This window comes from Hemicordylus capensis, chromosome 2, assembly GCF_027244095.1.
Source record: "Hemicordylus capensis ecotype Gifberg chromosome 2, rHemCap1.1.pri, whole genome shotgun sequence".
NCBI classification, from domain to species: domain Eukaryota; kingdom Metazoa; phylum Chordata; class Lepidosauria; order Squamata; family Cordylidae; genus Hemicordylus; species Hemicordylus capensis.
This window is the reverse complement of record NC_069658.1, coordinates 207,988,744-208,015,959: the sequence shown is the minus strand read 5'-3', so window position 1 is coordinate 208,015,959 and position 27,216 is coordinate 207,988,744. Positions and strand designations below refer to the sequence as shown.

At 49.1% G+C, this 27,216-nt stretch overlaps 1 protein-coding gene across 6 annotated transcripts in view; it reads left to right on the top strand.

The window, feature by feature from the left end:
- ABCA7 (ATP binding cassette subfamily A member 7) overlaps positions 1–27,216 on the top strand; it is a 90,353-nt gene that overhangs the window by 43,036 nt on the left and 20,101 nt on the right. For 5 of the 6 annotated variants that reach the window (XM_053304077.1, XM_053304075.1, XM_053304078.1 and 2 more), the window contains 20 exons: positions 1,135–1,274; positions 2,168–2,305; positions 2,493–2,722; positions 4,358–4,430; positions 5,948–6,150; positions 6,688–6,730; positions 8,298–8,387; positions 9,721–9,741; positions 11,794–11,948; positions 12,745–12,869; positions 12,993–13,091; positions 14,934–15,129; positions 15,315–15,409; positions 17,119–17,151; positions 17,948–18,053; positions 19,057–19,131; positions 20,182–20,351; positions 22,348–22,525; positions 24,834–24,949; positions 25,564–25,708. In XM_053304077.1, coding sequence (XP_053160052.1) covers positions 1,135–1,274; positions 2,168–2,305; positions 2,493–2,722; positions 4,358–4,430; positions 5,948–6,150; positions 6,688–6,730; positions 8,298–8,387; positions 9,721–9,741; positions 11,794–11,948; positions 12,745–12,869; positions 12,993–13,091; positions 14,934–15,129; positions 15,315–15,409; positions 17,119–17,151; positions 17,948–18,053; positions 19,057–19,131; positions 20,182–20,351; positions 22,348–22,525; positions 24,834–24,949; positions 25,564–25,708 — 2,431 coding nt within the window. The remainder of the gene's footprint in view (positions 1–1,134; positions 1,275–2,167; positions 2,306–2,492; positions 2,723–4,357; positions 4,431–5,947; positions 6,151–6,687; positions 6,731–8,297; positions 8,388–9,720; positions 9,742–11,793; positions 11,949–12,744; positions 12,870–12,992; positions 13,092–14,933; positions 15,130–15,314; positions 15,410–17,118; positions 17,152–17,947; positions 18,054–19,056; positions 19,132–20,181; positions 20,352–22,347; positions 22,526–24,833; positions 24,950–25,563; positions 25,709–27,216) is intronic. The other variant, XM_053304076.1, reaches the window with a different exon arrangement.

Here is a 27,216-nt window from a genome sequence, read left to right as displayed (position 1 = left end):
TGGACGTCATCAATGGGAGGGAGGAACCAGCTGGGGAGATGTGGTGGGTGTTCAGAGACCACCTCCTCTGCTGCCTTGACCCCCTCCAAAGCGGAGTATAAATGTTCATATCTGATGCTGTTGACATGCTCTGGATGCTCCAAAGGTGTTCAATAAATGCTGTGGATGATGCTTTTCTTGTTGTTTCCCTGTAGCAGATGAGATGTGAGGCCGTCAGTATTGGGCCGCCTGACTGGAGGCAGGCAGAGAATGCAGACTGGGAAGCAGACTAGCTATCAAAGATGCCATAGTGGCGGTATTGGGTTGAGTGGGGGGCAGTATATAAGAAGCTCTGAAGGGAGCAAGGATTGAACATGGGTCCCATCGGATAATTTCCTCACAGGAGTCAATGGGAAGCTCAAAAAGATAACTAACTGCCAAATGGTGGGGCAGAAAGCTCTGAAACCGTTTTAGAACCTTCTTTAAAAATTAAATTCCAGAACTTTTGGAAAGTTTATGCCATGAAACAAAGCTGTCACGACACTTTTAAACAGTTGAATCCCCTACTCTGTCCTTCATTCAAGCCTCATTTCGAGGAAACTGCCCCTTTGCCTTCATAAAGAAGGTGTAGTTCTCCCACATTTTTGCACCCCCTGCCCAAATGTTATAAACCCCAGAATGGCTGGGCAGAAAGTTCTCAAAATCCACGTGGTGGTAGCACAGGATGGTAGCATTAAATGTATGGACATTCAAGGAGATCAGGCCACCAGTTGATTTTTAATACATTTTAAAAAATGCTTTTAAAAACTTAAACATTCATCAATTTTAATTTTTTTAAAAACTTATTTTAAAAATTCATTAAAAATCAACCAGTGGACTGATTTCCTTGAACGTCTGCATATTTAATGCTACCATCATGTAAGCGTGATGTTAAATTTCTGAGCTTTCTGCCCAGCCTTTTGGGAGTTCTTAATATATTTAAGTTTCTCATTGATCCTTATGGGGAAATCATGATTTAAGTTGGAAATTTGGGCTTGGCTCCCCCTAGTGGTGGCTCATGTTCATTGCACACACTTACTCAATTGTAGTTCTATCCCTGCTCGGAGCACTTCAAATGAAGATTAACCCACCTCTCCCCTCTCCATCTGTTTCCAGCCTGACGGTGGAGGAGCACATCTGGTTTTATGGACGACTGAAGGGCCTCTCTGGACAGCAGGTCCGAGAGGAGATGGAGCAGATCATACAAGATGTGGGGCTGCCCCACAAGCGACAGGCACAGACCAAGAACCTGTCAGGTGAGTTTTGGGGCACATAAGAACATAAGATCACCCCTGCTGGATGAGGCCCAAGGCCATCTAGTCCAGCATCCCGTCTCACACAGTGGCCCACCAGATGCCGCTGGAAGTCACAAGCAGGAGTTGAAAGGGGCATGCCCTCTCTCCTGCTGTTACTCCCCTGCAACTGGTATTCAGAGGCATCCTGCCTTTGAGGCTGGTGGTGGCCGATAGCCCTCCGTCTAGTAGCCATTGATAGACCTCTCCTCCATGAAGTTATCCAAACCCCTCTTAAAGCCATCCAGGTTGTTGGCTGTCACCACGTCTTGTGGCAGAGAATTCCATAAGCCGATTATGCGTTGTGTGAAAAAGTGCCTCCGTTTGCTGGTCCTAAATTTCCTGGCAATCAATTTCATGGGATGACCCCTGGTTCTAGTGTGATGTGAGAGGGAGAAGAATCTCTCTCTCTCCACTTTCTCCACTCCATGTATGATTTTATAGACCTCTATCATGTCTCCCTGCAGCTGTCTTTTTTCTGAACTAAAAAGCATGGATCATGTTGGTGGGGTGCATCATGTCATGAGCATGGATCATGTTGCGGGTGTGTGTGTGGGGGATCATGTCATAGGGTACTGTCCCCTAAGACAAGAGAAAGGAGTGGGGAGGTAGACTTTTCTCTCCTTCACGGAGACGAGCTGTAGCTCATTGACAGAGTGCTTGATTTGAAAGTCGAAGGTTCCAGGTTCAATCCCTGCCTTCTCCAGCTTAAAAAAAATAAAAGTATAATGTAGCAGGTGACTGAGAGAGGGTTGCTCTCTGTCTGGAGGGCTGCTGCTGGCCAGAGTCGACAGTCCTGGGCTGGCTGGACCACCTGGTTCTCTGAAATGAATTTTTCTTGTCTCCTCCCGGCTTAGGGGGGATGCAACGCAAACTCTCTGTGGCCATTGCCTTTGTGGGCGGCTCCAAGGTGGTCATTCTGGACGAGCCCACAGCCGGCGTTGACCCTTATTCCCGCCGAGGCATCTGGGAGCTGCTGTTAAAGTACCGTGCAGGTCTGAGCTGGCTTGTGGCAGTGGGGACGAGGCGGGGGCAACTCTTGGGACTCGGCAGGATGCCGGGAAGGTGGCCTGTGCCGCCCCGGAGCTCGGCGGGGGGGGGCAGTCTCTTTGAAGAATGAAGAGGGGCCAGAGCAAGCCAGACCGCCCCGCAAGGAAGTCCCCTCTGCTTTTGCCCCGCCAGGCCGGACGATCATCTTGTCGACCCACTACATGGACGAGGCGGATCTGCTTGGCGACCGCATCGCGATCATCTCCCAGGGGCGGCTCTGCTGCTGCGGATCCTCGCTCTTCCTCAAGAGCAAGCTGGGCACCGGCTACTACCTGACCCTGGTGAAACGGGAGGTGGGCGGCCCGCGTGAGCCAGCCGGCGCGGCGGGTACCGCCAATGGCGTCACACCCACTGGCAAGAAGGTGACCGGGAAACGATGCCGGGGATGCATCCCTAGGACCAATCAAGACATGATTGGGGGCGGGGGGTTGGGGCTGAATTGAACGGTGGCATGGCACTGGGGGGAAGGCATCACCTTTCCTCCTGACCCATCTTCCCAGTTAGAAATTACTCCTAAAAGGGGAACCTTTTTTGGGGGGGGAGACACCCCTGTGCTCCGTGGGGAAAACTAGCAGGGACCTTGGCAGGGATCTCTATAATAACTGTAAGTTGTCTCCTCAAGAAGAAATACCCATGCTGAAATATTTTTTTAAAGTTTATTATTATTTATTTATTATTACAAAGAGATCGGATTTCAGCAAATGTTATCTCAAAGAAACAAGCTCTGTATGGATTTCAAACTTTCGTCTCTGGGTGGTTAACAATCATATAAAACAGGTTAAAACATACACAAGAATCTTAAAACAATTTAGACAATCTAAACGTCAAAAAACAGATTAAAACTTAAAAACTTAAAAAGCTGAAAAGGCCTGGGTGAAGAGAGGGGTTTTCAAATGCTTTTTAAAAATGGTCAGAGATGGGGAGGATCGTGTTTCAGTAGGGAGCGAATTCCACAGTCTCGGGGCAGCAACCGAGAAGGCCCTTCTCCGTGTGGCCACCAGCCGAGCTGGCGGCAACTGGGGACGGACCTCTCCAGACGACCTCAATGGGCGGTGTGGCTCATAATGAAGAAGATATTCTCTTAAAACTCCTTTGTGCCAGTACTGAATAAATAATAGGCTAGTTCACATGACCATATGGGGGCAGGCTGGAAGGTGTGAGAACGCCTACTTTATCTCCTCCACATGCTCAGAACCTCCATTTGGGTTTGCAAATTCACAGAACACACTATCAAGACAGCCATGGCGTCCATTGGTCAAATCAAGCGTTTTAAGCCCCGCTCCACCATGGAAAGTCTTCCGATGGCCCGTCTGCTGTCCCAGCATGCTTTGTGCTTCCAGCAGAAGGTGAAAGCCTTATTACATCAGCAGCTGCCCTCTGAGTGGCCATGGAGGAGCAGGAGGCAGACCCAGCCCTGCTGAGGCGACTGAATAAACTGGATCATAGAGTGTGCTTTGCAGAGCGGCACTTCCAGGGCTAGAGTCCCTGGAGCCACAGCTCTCTATTGTTGCCATGGCTGCTATGCCCTGATAGCCGGGTAGAAAAGGTGAGTGGGTTCACACGACCAGGAAGGCAAGGTCAGAGAGCTTTCTTTTGCTCCTGCCTTGGTTTAGAACAGGATAGAGAATCGGGGTCACCTTAGTTCAAGGAACCTGAGCTGGAGGGAATTTTGCAAGTTCACACAAGCATTAAAATGTGGGTAGCCCAGCCTTTAACCAGCATTTGATGATTGTGTGAACCAGCTGGTTATACAAACTTTTCTGCTGTGTCTTCATCTGTAAAGTGCTTGTAACAACATGTGAGTTAAATTAAGCAGATGATTTCCCCAACAGACAGGGACCAATTCAGCGATTGGAGTGCCCCTTCTTTTCAAGCCTTTGCTGTACAAATGGGAGTACTGGGTTCGAGTTCCACCTCTTCTGTAGCAAGCATCGGTTAAGGGCTCGCTTAGTAGGCTTCTTCAGGCCGCGCTTTTCAACGCCGCTCTCTTTCCGTAGGCCGACAGTGATTCGGAACGGAGCTGTGACACCGGCCTGGGTAGTGATCAGAACAGCGAGTCGACCACCTTGGGTGAGAGTCCATCTGGTTCAGTGGACAGAGAGCTGGGCTTTGGACTGGGATTCATGGGTTCGAGTCTCGCATCGGAAAAGGGCTAGAGCTGGTCAGGAGCACCAAGGAAGGCATGAAAACCTTGCTGCCTTGTGCCCACAACTGCAGTGGAGTGGGGGACACTGATGGACCCCAAGCCTCTTGTTGAAATGGGGCCAGGCGACCCACCATTCAGGGGTTGGGGAAATTATGTGGAGGTGTTTGCTTCCCACCCCCCACCCCGCCCAGCCCTTCTGCATAAGAACAGCCTTGCTGGATCAGGCCCAAGGAGGCCCATCTAGTCTAGTTTTGCACAGTGGCCCCACCAGATGCCACTGGAAGCCACAGGCAGGAGTTGAAAGGGGCCTGCCCTCCCTCCTGCTGTGACTCCCCTGCAACTGGGGCTCAGAGGCATCCTGCCTTGGAGGCTGGAGGTGGCCTGTAGCCCTCCGACTAGTAGCTGTTGATAGCCGCCGATCCCTTCCTTCATCTGGAAAAGGATACTGTGGTGCTGGAAAAAGGTGCAGGAAAATACAACTCAAGCAATCTGGGATTGGGGCCAGCGTTATCTCCAAGGTTTTCATCTGTGGGTGGAATGTGTTTTGTTCTGGGTGGCAGTATCAAGGCAGTGTGTGTGCACCGTATATTGAGAGGTGGTGGGGGGGGGGACCTTGCTGATTCAACCTGGGCGGAATCTAAAATTAAGTGATCGGACATTAAAAAAACACTTGGGAGCGTGCGCACGTGCGCACCCCTTAGAGGGAACACCTTTCCCAAGAGGAAAATGCTGATCTGTCTGTGGGGTATGTAGGGATGTTCCCACCTCAGAACTAGGTTGATGTTCTGGTCTGATCCAGCCCAGCAACTATGATGTTCCTCTTGAATGCTATTGAAGGAGAGGCCATGGGGCGTAGCTCCGTGGCTGAGCATCGGTTTAGCATGCAGAAGGTCCCAGGTTCAATCCCTGGCAGCATCTCCAGGTAGGGCTGGGAAAGACCTCCTGAGCCTGAAACCTTCCGAGAGCTGCTTCCAGTCAGTGTAGACAGTTGTGAGCTAGATGGACCAAGAGACTGACTCGATGTAGGACCAGCAAATGGAAGTATTTTTTCACACAACGCATCATCCACTTGTGATATTCTCTGCCACGAGATGTGGTGACGGCCAATAACCTGGATGGCTTTAAGAGCGGTTTGGATGACTTCATGGAGGAGAGGTCTACCAATGGCTACTAGTCGGAGGTCTGTGGGCCACCTCCAGTCTCAAAAGGCAGGATGCCTCTGAGTACCAGTTGCAGGGGAGTAATGGCAGGAGAGAAAGGGCAAGCCCTCAACTCCTGCCTGTGGCTTCCAGCGGCATCTGATGGGCCACTGTGCGAAACAGGATGCTGGACTGGATGGACCTCCTTGGGCCTGATCCAGCAAGGCTGTTCTTAGGTTCTTATGACCCATTGCACCAATTCTCCACAACCTTCCCTATAACCCAGTTCTGGCTTTATGCAGATGTATCCCAGCTAACGGCGCTGGTCCAAAAGCTTGTCCCTGGGTCGCGCCTGGCAGAGGATATCGGCCAGGAAGTCCTCTACGTCCTACCCTACAGTGGAGCCAAAGACGGTGCCTTTGGAAAGCTGTTCCAGGAGTTGGATGCTCGGCTGGGCGAACTGGGCATCTCTGGCTACGGCATCTCCGATACCAGCTTGGAAGAGGTATCTTTTTAAATGGTTCATCGTGGCCTGGCTGACTTTTCAGAAGTTAATTTAAAAAACCGTCAGCTGGAAAGTACTTTAGAATCCATCTATTCTGCTAGGGATGCTTCCAAAATTTTGCACAGAGCCCTAGGCATGTGCTTGTTCTCCCACAGTGGTTGCTTCTTTCCTGTCTTCATCCTGTACATGAATGGCACACTCAAATGCATCGATGACACACTGCACAAAAGTGTTGATAACACACTACACAGAAGTAGTCTTGATGTGGTCGCACATAGAATTGCATCAGGATTTCTTCTAGTGTGTGTTGTTCCCAATGCTTAGGAGTCATCAGTAAAATCCCCCACACAAAGAATCTTGGTGCAATCATGTGTTACGATCCCATCTGGATTACTTTTTAGTAGTGTTCTGTGCTCAGAAGCACTCAGGCACATTGGTAAAATCCAATTATTAAGTGAAATAAAATGCAGACAAAACACAATCATACTGAGCAGTTATGGAAAGAACAGAGAGAATTTTGGTTTGTCCTTCTTCCAGATCTTCTTGAAGGTGGCAGAGGACACTGGTGTGGATGCAGAAGGTAAGCCATCCATCAGATGTAAACTGTTCATAGAACTTTTGTTGAAAGTTGGTATATACAGTAAGTAGCAGCAGTAATAGTTGTAAATAAGAACACGAGAACATGAGAACAGCCCTGCTGGATCAGGCCCAAGGCCCATCCAGTCCAGTAACCTGTTTCTCACAGTGGCCCACCAGATGCCTCTGGAAAGCCCATAGGCAAGAGGTGAGGGCATGCCCTCTCTCTCCTGCTGTTGCTCCCCTGGAACTGGGATTGAGAGGCATCTTGCCTCTGAGGCTAGAGGTCGCCTATAGCCACCAACTCTTGGCCATTGATAGCCCTGTCCTCCATGAAATTGTCTAAGCCCCTCTTAAAGCCATCCAGGTTGGTGACTATCACCACATCCCATGGTTGAGAGCTCCCTAGGTTAATTATGTGTTTTGTGGAAAAGTGCTTCCTTTTGTCGGTCCTAAATTTCCTCCTGGCAACCAGTTTCATGGGATGACCCCTGGTTCTAGTGTGATGTGAGAGGGAGAAGAATTTCTCTCTCTCCACTTTCTCCACTCCATGCATGGTTTTATAGACCTCTATCATGTCTCCCCGCAGTCGTCTTTTTTCTAAACTAAAAAGCCCCAGGTGTTGTAGCCTTACCTCATAAGGAAGGTGCTCTAGGCCCCTGATAACCTTGGTTGCCCTCTTCTGCACCTTTTCCATATCTACAATGTCCTTTTTTAGATGTGGTGACCAGAATTGTACGCAATACTCCAGGTGTGGCCGCACCATCATTTTGTATAAGGGCATTATAATATTAGCTGTTTTATTTTCAGTCCCCTTCCTAATGATCCCTAGCATGGCATTTGCCCTTTTCACAGCTGCCGCACACCAAGTCAACACTTTCAATGAGCTGTCCAGTTCTATAATGTCCTATTTGAGACATTAGTACTAGCAGATTTTTGAGACATTATTTTTATTTATTTATTTATATTTATGTATTCCTCCAAGGAGCCCAAGAGTGGTGTACATGGTTATGTGTATCCTCACAACAACCCTGTGAGGGAGGTTAGGCTGAAAGATATGTGACTGGCCCAGAGTCACCCAGTGTGTTTCATGGCTGAATGGGGATTTGAACTCGGGTCTTCCCGGTCCTAGTCAAACACTCTAACCATTACACCACACTGGCTCTCATTAGCAGCAGATGCTACCACATTAGTAGCAGATGTCCAGCGCTAGAATCCTAGAGGACCACCTTAATAGAGATATTGCTGAGATTTGTAATTTCTGGGCATGGGAATCTGTCTCTCACGGGTTTGCAATGTTTGCCTCAACTCTGGGGGAGATCGGTGGCCATGTGAAGGAAATGGTAGCCAGGCTCGAACGACGTGGCACATGTGAAAGGCTCCCCGTGTGACAGTGGCACCTCAGGTGATGTAAAGCTGTTGTCTCTCACTGCTGTGATGTGCAGGCAAATCCCCTGGACGCACGAGGGAGTCTTGAAACTATCAAAATAATAACATTTGGGTAAACCCAAGGCCTTAAAAGCAGATTTCCCCCTACCGTCGTATTTTATTTTCCTTTTGCTGTTTTGTAGGTGATATAGACACAAATCGTCAGAGTTTTAGAACATCCACACCAGTGTCCAGGTACACCCTTGGGGAGGACATGGAAGCAGCCGAACTGGGTAAGGGGTCTGGTGGGCGGCGGGGGGGGGGGTAGCCAGACTTGATACCCTCGATTCCAGTCTCCCTCAGGGGCCCACAAGACCAGGCCACTTTCAGGAGCCCGGAGAGCTCAGAGGTCCCGAACTTGATCGGATGTTGTCTCCATCTCAGCGGAGCCCTTTTAGGTTTCCTGGTCCTGGTCTCCTCGATCCCACCTTTCCATGGGTGCTTTGTGTGCAGAATGTCCCATGTTCAATCCCCAACATCTCCCTGGATTTCAGGGATCAGCCGTGAGAAAGGACCCTAGGGAGCTCTGCATAAGACCGCCTTCATATTTTCATCAAGAACGTCCATAGCTCAGTGGCAGAGTACTTGCTTTGTAAGCAGGAGGTTCCAAGTCCAATTCTTGGTGACTCCAGGCAAAAGGACTGCAGGTTAGCCGGGCTGGGAAGGACTCTGGGGAGCTGCTGCCAGTCAGAGTAGACTGCAATAGAATATTTGTGTGTGTGTGGGGGGGGGGAATGTAAGGTGAGATATAACTTTGAATCAATAAAAGGTTAGAATAAAATGTGTCTGTGTTGCACGCTGTAGTTTCCAAACCTACTGTGGAATTTGGTCTCCTGGAATTTTAGCTCTCATAGGAACCTAGGAAGCTGCCATATCCTGAGTCAGACCCTTGGTCTATCTAGCTCAGTATTGTCTTCACAGACTGGCAGCAGCTTCTCCCAGGTTTGCAGGCAGGAATCTTTCTGAGCCCTATCTTGGAGAAGGCAGGGAGGGAACTTGGAAACTAGATGCTCTTCCCAGAGCGGTTCCATCCCCTGAGGGAAATATCTTGCAGTGCTCACACATTAAGTCTCCCATTCAAATATAACCAGGGTGGACCCTGCTTAGCAAAGGGGACAAGTCATGTTTGCTACCACAAGACCGGCACTCCGCTCATAAGGCGGCGCCTCTGAAGCCTTTCAGGCTTCTTGTTCTTATGGCTCAAGAGGACCCCTGAAGCCTAAGGGGTGGGTCATTATTTTTTTTAAAAAAATTAAAAAGTACCTGGTCACTTGAGCACCATGGACAGCCCATCACATCGTCTCCCCACTCATTTCATCAACGGGAGCCCCGTCCAGGTGGCCGAATCCTTGTCCGTGCTTTGGATCCACCTTGAAAAGCGGGGTCAAAGTAAACGATGTGCAATTTTTTCAGGATCTGGGTTGGGTGGGTGTGGAATTTGGAGGCATCTGGAAGGCACTGTGCACACAATCCTGTTAGCATTTAAGCGCCTACAGCCAGAAAGGACGACTTATGCTGATAATCTTCACTCTGTTCTCTCCTGCCTTCCTTTGTCGTTCGGCTAAGTTGCAAGATGTAAGAAGAAAGGTAAACAGTTCAGGGTTCTCTTGTACACACGGGACATGTGTTTGTGAGGTGAGGGGGGATTGGGAGGGCGGGGGAGGAAGAGGCCCATCAACTTGACCCACTTATGAAATCAGGTTTATAAAACCAACCTGACCCACTTATGACCCACTTATGAAACCAGGTTTATAAAATTATGACTACTCCAGCACCACCTTCTCTGTGTCAGCTCCTAAGATGTGGAACTCCCTGCCTCAGTACATCCTTCTGCCTCCCCCACTACATGTGCTGCATTAAAGACCTGGATGTTCCGTCAGGCCTTTAATGAGTTGGTTTTCTTCCTTTGCTGCCTTTTAATCTGTTCTGGTCCTCCTGCCCACTCTGAATTTTGTTTCCCATTTTTGTTTTTACGTTTCTGTGCAAGCCCCTTTGAACTTCCTTTGGATGGGAAGGCTGCTTTTGTGTGTGTGTGTGTTTTTAAATCTAAATGAACAAACAGTGTAGAGAAGAGGGGGAAGGGGATTTGGAGGACAGCCACGCTTGAAGACCACAAAGTGGCCTGCAAGTTTAGAACAGATTCAGCATTTTTGTAAGATGGCAGTGTAGTGATAGCAGTTTTGATTGACTGATTGATTGATTGCATTTTGATGACGCCCTATATGAAATCTCAGGGCATTTTACAATTTAACCAAACAACAACTAAGACCTAAAAACCATGTGAAAACACATTAAAAGGTAAAGTTGTGCCGTTGAGTCAGTGTCGACTCCTGGTGTCCACAGAGCCCTGTGGTTGTCTTTGGTAGGATACAAGAGGGGTTGACCATTGCCTCCTCCCACGCAGTATGAGATGATGCCTTTCAGAATCTTCCTATATCGCTGCTGCCCGATATAGGGGTTTCCCATAGTCTGGGAAACATACCAGGGGGAATTCGAACCAGCAACCTCTTGCTCCCTAGGCAAGTTACTTCCCCACTGCGCCATTACGTGGCATGTTAAAAAGATATTCAGGTTACCCTAAATAAAACTTGAAAACATCATAAACTAAAAGCCTGATGAAACAGGCGTGTTTTCAAAAGCTGTTTAAAAACAGCCAGAGATGGGGAGGTTCTGATTTCATTTGGGATTGTGTTCCAAAACCCCGGGGCAACCCTAGAGAAGGGCTGAACATAAGAACAGCCCTGCTGGATCAGGCCCAAGGAGGCCCATCTAGTCCAGCATCCTGTTTCACACAGTGGCCCACCAGCTGCCGCTGGAAGCCTACAGGCAGGAGTTGAAAGGGGAAGGCCCTCTCTCCTGCTGTTGCTCTCCTGCAACTGGTACTCAGAGGCATCCTGCCTCTGAGGCTAGAGGTAGCCTATAACCCTTAGACTAGTAGCCGTTGATAGACCTCTCCTCCATGAAGTGATCCAAACCCTCCTTAAAGCCATCCAGGTTGTTGGCTGTCCCCACATCTTGTGGCAGAGAATTCCACAAGTGGATTATGCGCTGTGTGAAAAAGTACTTCCGTTTGTTGGTCCTAAATTTCCCGGCAATCAATTTCATGGGATGACCCCTGGTTCTAGTGTTATGGGAGAGGGAGAAGAATTTCTCTCTGTCCACTTTCTCCACTCCATGCATGATTTTATAGACCTCTCTCATGTCTCCCCGCAGTCGTCTTTTTTCTAAACTAAATAGCCCCGGGTGTTGTAGCCTTGCCTCATAAGAATGGTGCTCCAGGCCCCTGGTCATCTTGGTTGCCTTCTTCTGCACCTTTGGGTGCCTGCTGTTGGGTTGCCACCCAACGAGCCGGTGGTTCGTGGATGCCACCAACCACACCCGGACCTGCCCCAGTGATGTTAATAGGTGGCAGGGTTCATGAAGAAGAAGGCACTCTCTTAAATACTCTGGACCCAATCCGCTGCCTTGAACTGGGGCTCACAGCAGTCTCCAGGGCACCCTCTAGGCTGTGGTCCCAACCTACTTGTGTGTCCAGTCACCTGACCCCCACCAGGCCCTATAAAGTCTCAGCGCTTGCGCTTCAGCCCAGTTTGGCTCTTTCCTGCCTGGTTCTTGACCCCGCCTGCTTTCTTTCAACAGTGGACGAAGCCAAAGAGACCGACCTCTTGCGGGGCACGGCCGCTCAGGGCTCCCGCCGACTGACGGGCTGGGCACTGACGTACCAGCAGCTCCGCGCCCTCTTCGTCAAGCGGCTGCTGTACGCCCGTCGCAGCACAAGAGGGTTCTTCGCGCAAGTACGGCAGCCTCCTTCTACCAGTACCAAGACTACACCTGCTAACACCTGTTAGACCCCTGCTGAATGGGCAAAGAGGAGCCTTTTTAATGCGGTGATTCTCTTTATTGAGCAGGGGGAGAGTAACTGGCCCTCTCCATCCCCAGCTCAGCATTCCTGCAGTGTCTGTTGCTGGTGTCTATCTTACGTTATTGAGCAGGGGGAGAGTAACTGGCCCTTTACTGAGCAGGGGGAGAGTAACTGGCCCTATCCACCTCCAGGCCAGGGCCTCCAGTGACTGTTGCTGGTGTCTATCTGGTGTTTCTTTTTAGATTGTGAGCCCTTTGGGGACAGTTATCCATCTTATTTATTTATTATTTCTCTGTGTAAACTGCCCTGAGCCATTTTTGGAAGGGCGGTATAGAAATCAATCAATCAATCAATCAATCAATCAAATAAATAAACAAATAAAAATAATTAACAAACAACAACAACAACACCATATATGTATATACTCTTTTCAACACAAGTTCCCAAAGAGGTTGACGTAGATATAAATAAATAAATAAATAAATAAAAATGACTCCCTGTCCCCGAAGGGCTCACAATCTAAAAAAGAAACATAGGAGAGACACCAGCAGTGGCCCCTGGAGGGGTGCTGTGCTGGGGATGGAGAGGGCCGGTTGCTCTCCCCCTGCTCAATCAAGAGAATCAACCCTTTAAAAAGGTGTCTCTGCTCAGTTAGCAGGGGGTGATCTCTCCCTTTCAGGGCACGCAGGGTGGGTCTCCCTGTGGATGACTGATCCCTCCATTTTCAGATTGTGCTTCCGGCCGTTTTCGTGTGCATTGCCTTGCTGTTCAGCCTGATCACCCCTCCCTTTGGGAAATACCCCCCGCTGCATCTTGAGCCGTGGATGTACGACCCTCAGCTCACCTTTTTCAGGTATAATCTTTATTCCCTTCCTGCTCATTGTCTGGCACCGTATGCTTGGAGTGCACTGTGCCAGTTGAAATAAAATGTCGTTCCTCATGCGGACCTCTTTTCCTGCCCCGCCTCCCGCCACAGTGATGAGTCCCCAGGTGATGCAGACTCCGCCCCACTCCTAGGAGCCCTTTTAGATGATCCCGGATTTGGAACCAAGTGCATGCGGGATACTTCAGAATGGTGAGTACCCTGAACTGTGTCCTTGGGCTCTGTTTGGTCCTCCTGGACCATAGAGTTTGTCCTAGAAGGCAAGGAGAAGCATGTGTGCTGGAGCAGAGTTGTTATTATTATTATTAATTAGATTTCTATACCGCCCTTCCGAAAATGGCTCAGGGCGGTTTACACAGAGAAGTAATAAATACAGGTGAAACTCGGAAAATTAGAATATCGTGCAAAAGTCCATTAATTTCAGTAATGCAAATTAAAAGGTGAAACTGATATATGAGACAGACGCATTACATGCAAAGCGAGATAAGTCAAGCCTTAATTTGTTATAATTGTGATGATCATGGCGTACAGCTCATGAAAACCCCAAATCCACAATCTCAGAAAATTAGAATATTACATGGAACCAAGAAGACAAGGATTGTAGAACAGAACAATATCGGACCTCTGAAAAGTATAAGCATGCATATGTATTCAGTACTTGGTTTGGGCCCCTTTTGCAGCAATTACTGCCTCAATGTGGCGTGGCATGGATGCTATCAGCCTGTGGCACTGATGAGGTATTATGGAAGACCAGGATGCTTCATTAGCGGCCTTCAGCTCTTCTGCATTGTTTGGTCTCATGTCTCTCATCCTTCTCTTGGCAATGCCCCATAGATTCTCTATGGGGTCAGGTCAGGCGAGTTTGCTGGCCAATCAAGCACAGTACACTGTATACTTTTCAGAGGTCCGATATTGTTCTATTCTACAATCCTTGTCTTCTTGGTTAGGTAATATTCTAATTTTCTGGGATTGTGGATTTGGGGTTTTCATGAGCTGTACGCCATGATCATCACAATTATAACAAATTAAGGCTTGACTTATCTCGCTTTGCATGTAATGCGTCTGTCTCATATATCAGTTTCACCTTTTAATTTGCATTACTGAAATTATTGGACTTTTGCACGATATTCTAATTTTCCGAGTCTCACCTGTAAATAAGATGGCTCCCTGTCCCCAAAGGGCTCACAATCTAAAAAGAAACATAAGCAACAGTCACTGGAGGTACTGTGCTGGGGGTGGATCGGGCCAGTTACTCTCCCCTTGCTAAATAAAGAGAATCAACACGTTAAAAGGTGCCTCTTTGCCAAGTTAGCAGGGGTTGATGCAATGGAAATGCAACTGGGGTGTTTCTGTGTGTGTGTGTGTACTGTGATCCCCAGAAAACGTCTTATCTAGGTACCGGGCGAAACCTCTGATTCCAAGCCCTGGGTTGGATTGATATAAATCAAGTTGATTTACATCACCCTCAATAAGCAGAGAGCTGAGCTATTAAAATTTTCCATTCTAGTTCAACGCTATGGTTAAAGAGAGGCTCGAGAACCAATTCAAACTGCTTTTGAACCAGTTCGGTTCCATAGCATGCAGAATAATCTCTCTTGCTGTCTAATCTGAAGCCAGCTCTTTAATTCGAGGACAGAAGTCTTTATTATTATTTTTGAACCGTTTGTGTGTGTTTACTTTTTGGAAGAGATGTCTACATACAAAATGCACATGGCAGGAATAAACGAAACAGGCACATCAAACCTCAGCCCAACAATTACAAGATGCCTGATCATTTTGAACCAATGACGGTGTTTTGCATTTTGGGACAACTGGGAGATCTGGGCTTTCCCCCCCCTCGTTCTCTAGAAAAAGTCTCCAGAGTGATTTGGGGGTTAAAGTTCAGGCTTCATTCAGCCTTCCGGCGGCTTCTCTGTGGGTTGCAGAGCTGCGGTTGAGTGGATGAGTTATGTCTCATGGTACCCTAGTATCCTGCATGATTCTGATGTTGGTGGCTTGCATTCTTCTTCCTGCCGCTTGTGTTGTGGGGTTCAGGAAGCCGCCCTGTCCACCAACTTTCCACGAACAAGGGTTCGTCGTCCCCCAAGCGTCCTGGTCTGTGGTGGAAATGTTTAAAAATGGCAACTGGACGATGGCTCATCCGTCGCCGGGATGTGAGTGCAGCACCCGGGTGGCACGGAAGATGCTCCCGGACTGCCCCGAAGCGGCCGGAGGGCTACCTCCTCCTCAGGTAAAGCGTGAGGGGTTGTGTCCCCGTGTTGCAGATTAGCTTGGAGGGGGACAAGCTCTGTAGTAGTTCTCCAACGGCGTGTTGTCTGTACCCACGTTGCCCAGAGCTTTTTGCCTCTGACGTAGTTGCTCTGGTTGTGGTTGTCTATTGTTTTGTGTGATGATAATCACAGGTCCCCGTTCTAGATGCTGAGAAATACTGGTGACATCCTCCTGAATCTTACTGGACGGAATATCTCGGACTACCTGGTGAAAACCTACCCCAAAATCATTAGCAAAGAGTGAGTCTGTCAATTTGGGCAGTGTGGATTATTTGATACCGGGGTGGTGTTTAGATGACCTGCTTAGAAAGACCTCATCCGGCAGCAGAGTTTGAAAAATACTATGCTTTTTTAAAAAAGACAAATACTAAGAAGTGCAGGCGCTAGATTCCTTTTAAGAAGAGGCATTCCCTTCTGAGGCATTCCCTCAGAAGAGGGATACCTCTTCTGAGGTGATGCTTGCCTTCTGCACATGTGTCTCCTAGCAAACCTTGTCTTGGAAGAGGCATTCCCTACTCTGTGAGAGAAATGGGGGGATGTCTCTTCTAATATGATGCTTGCCTTCTGTGCGTGTGTCTCGTAGCAGGCCTTGTCTTGGAAGAGGCATTCCCTATTGTTTGTGAGAAGAGAGGGATTGCCTCTTCTAAGATAGAGCTTGCCATCTGCATTTGTGTGTCATAGCAGATTATGTTCTTCACACCTATGATTTCTGCCTACACATTGAGGTAAGGTACGCTTTATCTATCTATCTATCTATCTATCTATCTATCTATCTATCTATCTATCTATCTATCTATCTATCATATTTATTTTATAAATAAATATCAGAATCTGAGGGGCGAGTTAGATCTCCCTGTGCTGGATGGGGTTACACTCCCCCAGAAGGAGCAGGTACGCAGCTTGGGGGTACTCCTGGATCCAGACCTCACCCTGATATCTCAGGTAGAGGCCGTGGCCAGGAGTGCTTTTTATCACTTTAGGGTGATTCGACAGCTGCGTCCATTCCTAGAGCAGGATGACCTCAAAACAGAGGTGCATCAGCTGGAAACCTCCAGGCTTGACTACTGCAATGCGCTCTACTTGGGGCTGCCTTTGTATGTCGTTCGGAAACTTCAGTTAGTTCAAAATGCAGCAGCCAGGCTGGTCTCTGGGGCAACTCGGAGAGACCATATTATGAATTCATATTATGCCTGTTTTGAAACAGCTGCACTGGCTGCTGATACGTTTCCGGGCAAAATACAAAGTGCTGGTTATTACCTTTAAAGCCCTGAACGGCTTAGGTCCAGGTTACCTTAGAAAGCGCATTCCTCGGTCTGATCCCCTCCGCACACTAAGATCATCTGAGGAGGTCTGGCTCCAGTTGCCACCGGATCGTCTGGCAGCGACCCAGAGGCAGGCCTTCTCTGTAGCCGTTCTGAGATTGTGGAATGCGCTCCCTGCAGAAATCCGTAATTTGAATCCTTTATTGGCATTTAGGAGAGCCCTAAAGACCTACCTATTTGGCCTGGCCTTCCAGGGTTTTAAAATTGTTTTAAAGGGTTCTTAATGTATTGGGTTTTTATAAGGTTTTGAATTGCTTATTTATTTATTTATTTATTTATTTAGCTGTTTTATTGTATTTTAAAATTTTCATTCCCGTTCATTGAGTGATTTTAATTTATTTATGATATTTGTGAACCGCCCTGAGCTATTCTGTAAGGGCGGTCTAAAAATCTAACAAATAAAACAAACAAATAAATAATGGATGGAACTGAATGAAGGATGGAAGCTCATGCAATTTATCCACTAAGAGTTCTTTGCTTGGGTGATGGGCCTGATAACGATGCTGCACAAATGATTCTTTGGTGTGGGCGCTGTATGAACTCACCCATGTACACACCATCCTTCACTTGCCATGGACTCTATTTCGGCACCCTCCCTTCTCCATCGTGATCTTCTTTTTCTTTTAGGTTACAAACCAAGAAATGGGTTAACGAACAGCGGTGAGCAGCTTGTTTTTTAGAAACCCAAACTTTCCTGGGTGGGTGGGTTGGGAAAATGTTTGGCTGCTTTCTGGTAGGCCTGTGCACCGACCAAAATATCGGGATCGGATCTGATGGAACCCAATCCGACCAGGTCAAAGTTGGCTTCGGGTCTGTAGACCCCTTCCAAATACCGGATTCGGAGTTGGATTTTCCAACCCAAATCTGATGTACAACCAACTCTGGCTTAGAGAGACTTTGGCTTGGAGACACAGCCTCGGTGGATGTTGCTGGGGGGCTTCCTTCGGCCCCCACCTCCCGATTCAGTGGGTGCAGTGCTTAAATACCTCATCAGGAGCCAACCTGGAGATACTTTGTCTTCCAACTCCCAACCATGTTTTCCTGATATTTCGGGATCTGGGCAGATAATTCTGATCTAATATAGACCTCTAAATATTGGATTGGAATTATTTCTGTTTATATCTGATATTACCGATATCATTCTGATATCAGACATATCCGATACACAGGCCTGGGTTCTGGGTCATTTTGGAACAGACCTCTGGGGTTAGAGAATGCCCCTTCTAAGTTGGTGTGTTCCTTCTGTGCATGTGTTTCACTGCAGATGTTGCCTTGGAAGAGGCATTCCCTTGAAGAAGAGGCATTCCCTGCTAAGGGGGGTATATGGGAAGAAGATTCACTTTCTACCCCAATAACTGTCCCAGCCCAAGAACCTCAGCTCCCAATTCTTCTCTGCCCCACTGAGAGGGCATGCTCTCTACTGACTTCAACTTGCTTCTCCCTCCTTTCCCCCAAGGTATGGTGGATTTTCACTGGGTGCCCATAGTTCACAGGCCCTGCCATCACCTGAGGAAGTATCCACCACTGTGACAGAAATCCACAGCTTCCTCAATGTCATCAAGGTGAGGCCTGGTTTGGGGATGGCTGTTATGGGGAACCATCTAGCCTAGCCATCTCCACACTATAGAAACTCAGGATCTCACCTAGCACCAGGAATGGATATTTGTTTCCGTGCTGAGGGATACAAGAGAGTTCCAAAAACTCCTAGTACTTTTTGTTTGTTGTGTTAGTGATTCATATGTGGGTTTCTGAGTGTTGGTCAAACACCACTTCAAAGGATCTCACTGTCGTCATACCTACATCATGCATTGAGATGGCTTTTTTGGAAAGTTTTTAATTAATTAAATTATATTAATTAATCAATTAATTAATTTAAATAAATAAATTTATTAAATCAATAACATAAAATAAAATTAACACTTTGGGAAGTGTTAAATTAATTAATTAATTAATTAATTGAATTTGTACAATGCGCCAAACTTTTGTCAAACTTTTTTTGGGTAGTTACCAATAGCATAAAACAAGTTAAAATATATACAAAAACTTAAAACAATTCAACAATTTAAAAATCACTCACAAATTAAAACCTTAAAATTTTAAAGAGCTAAAAAAGCTTGGGTGAAGAGGTGGGTTTTCAAGTGCTTTCAAATGTTTAACCAATGGGAATAAGATGGGGAGGAACAGAAAGCTGTGGCAAACTGCCCATCTTCAGTATAAAGTGTGTGAGATTTTCCTCCAGCCAACTGCCCCTACAAACTTTCCTCATAGTGTCTGCACTAAAACATTCCATAGCTATTCTCCTCTCTCTTTGCCAATGCAGCTGCTGTGTTTCAGGTACATTCTCAGCCAATAACAGGGAACGAGCAGTTGAATTGCATTCCGCTTGTTGCCTCTTTATTTGTTCGCTCACCTCCTTCGCGCAAACGTTTCAAAGGAAGAGCATATGTGCCTTGCTCATGCTTCTCGTCGGCCTCGGCCTCTCGGACCATCTTGTCTGGCCCCGCTTCTCCCAAGCCGAAGGTGGTGGGAAAACCCCGTCTCACTTTCGAATGTGTTGGTCCACAGGGGAGTTCTCTGGACAGACTGCTGAGCAACCTCACAGATTTTATCGATGGACTGGAGACGCGTCGGAACGTGAAGGTGTGTTGACTCTTAGAACTGCTAGGACTGAGACTTCAGTGGCCGCTTTGCAGAAGTCAATCCTATGGACAGATCTGGTCCCCTTTTCTCGAAAAGGAGATTGCTGAACTGGGAGAGGTGCAGAAGAGGGCAACCCAAATGCGACCAGGTTGGAGCACTTTTTTTGGAGGAAAAGCAAGGTGAACACGACTACTACTGCTACGAATATTTATATACCGCTCTTCACCCAAAGTTCACAAAGCGGTTTTCAAAGAAAAAACAAATAATACTTAAATAAAATGGTCCCCTGTCCCCAAAGGGTGCACTATCTAAAATAAACATAAAGGCAGATGCCTGCAACAGCCACTGGAGGGATGCTGTGCTGGGGCTGGATACGGCCAGTTGCTCTCCCCCCGCTAAATAGAAGAGAACCACCACTTTAAAAGGTGTCTCTTTGCTCAGTTAGCACATGTTTAGAGTGGGGGAAAAGACGGCTAAGCGGGGGATGTGAGAGAGGTTAATGAAGTAATATGTGATGGGAGAAAATGAATAGATGAGACAGATAGAGAGAGAGAGAGATATATATTTATCTCATCTCCCATAATATGAGAACTTGAGCAAGTTCTCATAATATGAGTCACTTAAGCAAGTTTCTGGGCAGCAGAGTTTGGATAGAGAAAATTGTGCCAGGTCTGCTTGACTTGTGGAACTCACTGCCACAAGATGAGCTAAGGGCTACTGGCTGCGTTACCTTAATTGGTGGGGTGAAGGACTAGACTCTTTCATGACAGGTCCCTCGGCAGCTGCTTGCCACAGTAACTGGATGGAACCTCCATGTCTAGAGGTGGTCTAGCTGTTGGGGACAAGCAAGAAGGCAGCACATTCATCATGGTGTGTGTGTGGGAACTTGGCTGTCTGTGGCTGGAAACAGGATGCTGGGCCAGAGAGACCTTTGGTCTGCTTCAACAGGGCTCCTCTTAATTATTGTAGGTAGAACCTCCATGCCCAGGAGCAATCTATCTCTGAATTCCTTGCTAGGACATGACTGTGTTTTTTTGTTTTACTTACCAGGTCTGGTTTAACAACAAGGGCTGGCACGCCATGGTGTCCTTTGTCAACGTGATGAACAACGGACTCCTCCGGGCCAGCCTGCCTGCCGGCAGCAACCGCTCTCACTACGGCATAACCGCTTTCAACCACCCACTCAACCTGACCAAAGAACAGCTCTCGGAGGCAGCCCTGTGAGTGGCGCCTGGAACAGGTGGAAGAGGATGGGGAGAGGGTGGTCTTCCAAGCTGAGCCCTCCCCAGCATTGGCTGGGCTGCTGTGATGTCACAGAATCTTCCCGGATGTTCTAATGGATGGTCGGTGTTGAAGGGTGGGGGAGAAACCACTCGAGGGATCCTAGAACTGGCCCAGCCTCAGAGAGAGAAAGAAGGGGGCAGTGAGGTGGGCTGTGGCTGCGGGCAGGGAGATAAATGCGCCAGTAATTGGCATTTGTCCCGTGAAGTTGGGGCTTTTTGCCCCGATGGGCATCACTTGACACTTGCTTATATTGAACTGCTTTCTAAAAAGAGGCACAAGGGAGGCCCCCAGGAGGCATGCCGGGCCGGGCTGAGGGGTCATTGTTCTTCCCCGTTTGGAAAGGTGCCTCTTGGCCCAACTAGCAGGAGGATTCTTGATCAGGAGAAAAACTAGCCACTCGGAAACAGTTGCTGTATGAATGTGCATGGGTGAGTGTGTAGGGTAGGAGGCGTGCCTGAACCAAGGGGGAAGACCTCCCCCTCATTTCTTGACAGGCGTCTCCCTGGCCAGAGCTCCAAAGCTGGGTGGGTGGGGGTGTGTGCAATTCCTGGGGGCGGGGGGGGGGGACTGTCTCCCAAACGAGGGATCTCAAGAGTCACGCTTTGGTGTCTTCTCCCGGGTGCCTCCGGGGCGCTTTTCCATTGCAATAATTCCAGCCCTCAAGGCTGCCACCGGGGTTGCAGGACCAGCTCCCGGAGCATCCGGTCCGCTGACCTCCACGGGGCCAGTCCCTGCCCACCAGCTCCTATCAAGCCTCGGGGCCGGCTTCTCAGCCTGAGTCCGACCCAGTCATCACTTCCAGTCCCTGGTTGCTTCCCTGGGTCTTGACGTCTGCCTCTGACCCGCTTGGGCTGGCAGCCACCTCCCCCCCGGGTCCCGGACACGACAGCCAGGAACCTGCCCTTGCTTAGCCCCAGTGTTTGCACGGAGAAGTGGGTCAGATCTGGGCTGCACGCCTGCCCTGGTGCTCATTGCGCGCTCTCTCTCCTTCCCTCCCCCTCTCTCTTCCTCCCTCCCCCCTCTCCCTCCCCCTCTCTCTCCCTCTCTCCCTCCCTCCCCCCTCCCTCCCTCCCTCCCCCTCCCCCTCCCTCCCTCTCTCTCCCCCTCCCTCTCTCTCCCTCCCTCTCTCTCCCTCCCCCCTCTCTCTCCCTCCCTCCCCTCTCTCTCCCTCCCCCCTCTCCCTCCCTCCCTCCCCCCTCTCTCCCTCCCTCCCCCTCCCCCTCCCTCCCTCTCTCTCCCCCTCCCTCTCTCTCTCCCTCCCTCCCCCTCTCTCTCCCTCCCCCTCTCCCTCCCTCCCTCCCCCTCTCTCTCCCTCCCTCCCCCTCTCTCCCTCCCTCCCCCTCCCCCTCCCTCCCTCTCTCCCCCCCTCCCTCTCTCTCCCCCTCCCTCTCTCTCTCCCTCCCTCCCCTCTCTCTCCCTCCCCCCTCTCTCTTCCTCCCTCCCCCTCTCCCTCCCCTCTCTCTCCCTCTCTCCCTCCCTCCCCCCTCTCTCCCTCCCTCCCCCTCCCCCTCCCTCCCTCTCTCTCCCCTCCCTCTCTCTCCCCCTCCCTCTCTCTCCCCTCCCTCCCCCCTCTCTCTCCCTCCCTCCCCCTCTCTCTCCCTCCCCCCTCTCTCTCCCTCCCTCCCCCTCTCCCCCTCCCCTCCCCCCTCTTCCCTCCCCCCTCTCTCCCCCTCCCTCCCTCTCTCCCCCTCCCTCTCTCCCTATCTCTCTCCCTCCCTCTCTCTCCCTCCCTCTCTCTCTCCCTATCTCTCTCCCTCCCCCCTCTCTCCCTCCCTCTCTCTCCCTCTCCCTCCCTCCCTCTCCCTCCCCCTCTCTCTCCCTCCCCCTCCCCCTCTCTCTCCCTCCCCCTCTCTCTCTCCCCCTCTTCCTCCCTCCCTCCCTCCCTCCCTCCCTCTCCCTCTCCCTCCCCCTCTTCCCGCTGCTCCTGGACAGGATGGCCACCTCGGTGGATGTGCTGGTCTCCATCTGTGTGATGTTCGCCATGTCCTTCGTCCCCGCCAGCTTCGTCCTCTTCCTCATCGAGGAGCGCGTCAGCAAAGCCAAGCACCTGCAGATTGTCAGCGGCATGAATCCTGGAGTCTACTGGCTTGGCAACTTCTCCTGGGATATGGTGAGCCGGGACGGGGCTCTCCACTGAGAGCATTGTTGACACTGACTGGCAGCAGCTCTCCAAGATTTAAGGACATAGGAAAAGCCCTGCTGGATCAGGCCCAAGAAGGCCCATCTAGTCCAGCATCCTCCTTCACACAGGCAGGGGTCTTTCCCAGGCCTAGGAGGTCCCTGGATCTGGGACCTTCTTTGTGCAAAGCAGACCGGGATTCGAACTCGGGTCTTCCCGCTCCTAGTCCAACACTCTAAGCACTACACTATGCTGGTGACCAACTCTTCACAGACAGTGCTTGGTGCTCAGTTCCTTCATGCTTACTGCACTTGTGTGCATCCGTAAGCCCCTGCAAACAAATTAACTTGGCAATTAATGGTTACTTTGGGATTCTTTAAGCATGGTGTTTTAATGACACATGGGAGTGTGCATAAAAGGTCACACCACAAGGATTTTGCTGTGCTCTACCATACGATCAGATTCAGATTGCTGTCTTGTAGTGTTTCACCCCTGTGCCTGTGCACGTTGTTTAATATGGAGTGGGAGAAAGCTATGAATGAAAAGGAAGCTTTGGGAAATGGCACTCTAATAATCCGGGAATGGAGAAATGGAACCGCGGGGACATCCTTTTATTCTGATGTAAAATTAATCAGCAAAAAGTGATCAGCGAAAGAAAAGAACCTAATATGAATGCATTTCTCCCCTGCTTTGGAAAATGGAAGATGATTTGGAATGCCAGGGTTCCAGGGAGAAATTCCAAACCATCCTGGCCTAGACCAGGTTCCCCTGGAGGCCTGGGAGAGAGAGGGAAACGCCTTTTCCTGAGAGCATCAGCCCTGGTGGTTCTGGTGCTATCTAAGCTCCTGAGCATGTTCTTCTGGACCGTCCCTTTTGCCGAGAAAGCGCAGGGCTGCTTATCTCTCGAGTTCTAGTTCTGTATCCTGGATGTTCCGAAGCGGCTTATGCCGCTTTGTGCCTTTCTGCTCCGAAGACTGGACATGTATACTAAAAGTTGTGAAATGTTGTGCTCCAGTTTGTAAGATGAGACAAGAGAGGTTTAAGTTGGATGATGCTGATGAGCTGATCAGAGTAATTCACTTGAACATTATGGAGAGGGGAGCTGGTCTCTGATGGTAAAGGTAAAGTGTTCCCTTGAGTCGGTGTTGACTCCTGGCGCCCACAGAGCCCTGGGGTTGTCCTTGGTAGAATACAGGAGGGGTTTGCCATGGCCTCCTCCTGTGCAGTATGAGATGATGCCTTTCAGCATCTTCCTATATCGCTGCTGCCCCGTATAGGTGTTTCCCATAGTCTGGGAAACATTCCAGTGGGGATTCGAACCAGCAACCTCTGGCTTGATAATCAAGTCATTTCCCCGCTGCCCCATTAGGTGGCTTCTGGTCTGGGGGTAGCACGCATGAATTGTCCTCTTTGTAGAGCAGGGTTCGCCTTGGTTTGCATTTCAGTGGGAGACTGCATGTGTGAGCACTGTAAGGTATCCCCGGATGGGTGGGCCCTCCAGTTGTTGTTCAACTACAACTCCCATAAGCCCCAGCCACTATTTATTGTGGCTGGGGATGATGGGAGTTGGAGTTCAGCCACAGCTGGAGGGGTGTTTGCCAACCCCTGCCTTAAGGGATGGGGCCACTCTGGGAAGAGCGCCTGTCTGCTTGCCTGCAGACGGTTCCAGGTTCTCTCGCTGGCAGCATCTCCAAGATAGGGCTGAGAGAGATTCCTGCCTGCAACCTTGGAGAGGCCGCTGCCAGTCTGGGTAGACAATACTGAGCTAGATGGACCAAGGGTCTGACTCCGTATACGGCAGCTACTTTGGAGAGGAGAGCTGGTCTGGTGGTAGCAAGCATGACTTGTCCCCTTAGCTAAGCAGGGTCTGCCCTGGTTGCATATGAATGGGAGACTAGAAGTGTGAGCACTGGAAGATATTCCCCTTAAGGGATGGTGGCCCCTCTGGGAAGAGCATCTAGGTTACAAGCTCCCTCCCTGGCAACATCTCCAAGATCGGGCTGAGAGAGACTCCTGCCTGCAACCTTGGGAGAAGCCGCTGCCAGTCCACAGTACTGAGCTAGATGGACCAAGGGTCTGACTCAGTATATGGCAGCTTCCTATGTTCCTAGGACTGTTGGATATTTTGATTTCATGTTAATTTTAAGTTATATTAGACATGTATACTGTTGTTGTTTCTGCTGCTTTTTTGTTTCTTGTTCCGAGTCGTGTACCGAAATAAAGTTACTATCGCCACTCCTCCTCCTCCTCCATGGGATGTGCTTTGTTCCACATCTCACACCCTTGCTTCTCTTGGCAGTGCAACTACCTCGTCCCGGCTGTTCTGGTGGTGTTGATCTTTCTCTGCTTCCAACAGAAATCGTACGTCTCTCCGGCCAACCTCCCATCTCTTGTTCTGCTGCTGCTCCTTTACGGGTAAGGCTGCTGCGTGATGTGCCTTGGGGAAGTCTTGGGGAAGCTGCCGTCTACTGAGTCAGACCCTTGGTCCATCTAGCTCCATATAGTCTACTCTGACTGGCAGCAGCAATCCTGGGTTCTGGATGGGTATTACCCATCCCTACCTGGGATTGAACTTGGGGCCTTCTGCATTCAAGGAGGATTCTCTGCCACGGAGCTATGTTAACTTATTCATGCCTTGTAAATATTTCAGGGACACAAAACCTCAGCAAAGGAGAGGAGAGCTGGTCTTGTGGTAGCAAGCATGACTGGTCCCCTTAGCTAAGTAGGGTCTGCCCTGGTTGCATATGAATGGGAGACTAGAAGTTAATCCGTGAATTAAATCACAGAAGCTACTCATCTTGATTTAGAAAGAAAGAGCGCCCCAATTCAACATGAGATGTCTCCTGGTATAATAGATATTAGGAAGGTGCCAACAGTTGATGGAATCCCCCAAGAACCTCGGAGGGGTTGTGTGAATTGGTCTGTTACTCCACGTCCCACTGGCCTCTATGCCATTGCTCTAGGATGGGGAGTGGCTGGCTCTTCCTGATGGCTTCTCTTCTTTCTCTTCTCCTTTCTCCTGCCGGCAGCTGGTCCATCACGCCCTTGATGTACCCAGCCTCCTTCCTCTTCAGCGTCCCCAGCACAGCCTACGTGGCACTGACGTGCGTCAATCTTTTCATCGGGATCAATGGCAGCGTGGCCACCTTCGTTCTTGAGCTCTTCTCTGACAAGGTGGGAAGAGGCACCCCCCTCTGGGCTGCTGGGGTGCGGGGGGGGGAAGAGGAGAGAGGGGGCCAAAACTGGACCTGGGCCCCGGGAAATTTATTTATTATTTATTTTTACATTTTATATCCCGCTCTTCCTCCAAGGAGCCCAGAGCTCCTCACAACAACCCTGTGAAGTAGGTTAGGCTGAGAGAGAAGGGACTGGCCCAAAGTCACCCAGCAGGTCTCCTGGCTGAAGGGGGATTTGAACTCGGGTCTCCCCAGTCCTAGTCCAGCACTCTCACCACTACACCACGCTGGCACTCATCTCTCGAGCGGAGAGTCCACGTTCCGCCTCTGGAGGGGTCAGGCTTTGGGCCGCCATGCCAGGTTCCAAAATTTGGGCAGCAAACTCTGATTACTGTGGATCCGGGCCTTCTCCACCTGGTGCCAACCAAGGGGGACAGTGGGAAAACTGAAGTCAGACCCCACAGTGGGAAAACTTTCCAGGGTTTTTCAATTCTAACCCGATTTTGGGGCTTTTAATTACTGTAACTGTTTAATTGCTGTTTAAAAATGTTTTTTAATTGTTAATTGTTATATTGTTTTTAATTTGTTTTAGCTTTTCATTGTTTTAGTGGCTTGTTTTAATTGTAAACCGCCCTGAGCCATTTTGGAAGGGCGGTATATAAATCAAATAAATAAATAAATAAATAAAACTGAAGTCAGTGCAGTGTTTCAGCAGAGATTTCTAGAACACCTGGGAAACCATTCTACCAGGAATACTGTCCTATACCCATATATATATGTTGAACTGTCTTCAAGGGCAGCCCCACGTAGAGCACCTTGCAGTAGTCCAACTTGGATGTAACCAAAACATGAGTGACTGAGGTCAGGTCTGACTTCTCCAAGTTGTAAACCACCTGGAGACTTCGGTAGTGGGCGGCGTATTTATTATTTATTTTATTTGATTTGATCTATATACCGCCTCTACAAAAATGGCTCAGGGTGGCTTACAGCAAATGAAAGCAATTAAAATCAGTTTACAGTTTGATACTGAAATTCCAGGTTATCAGCCTGAATTTCGCTATCAAGTTGAAATCAAAACTAAATCCATTAAACACTTAAAATCATTTAAACATTAAAAGCGTTGACACTGAAATCATTTAAAACCAGCATTAAAAAGTTAAACCATGAATCTAATTAAAAGCCTGGGTGAATAAATGTGTCTTCCGTGTCTTTTAAAAAGTTGCCAGAGATGGGGAGGCTCTGATTTCTGCAGGGAGCCCATTCCAAAGTCCGGGGGCAGCAACGGAGAAGGCCCGTGCCCAAGTAGCCGCCAAACGAGTTGGCGGCAACTGCAGGCAAACCTCTCCAGATGTGTTAAATGTGTATATTATAAAAGTGTTAAATAAAATAAATAAATAAAATAAAATGATCAAAGGACAGGAGACGAGACCGTGCCCTTGCACCATAGGAGCATAGGCCTTAGACTTAGAATTAGCCTTAGACTGAGTCAAGCCCTTGGTCCATCTA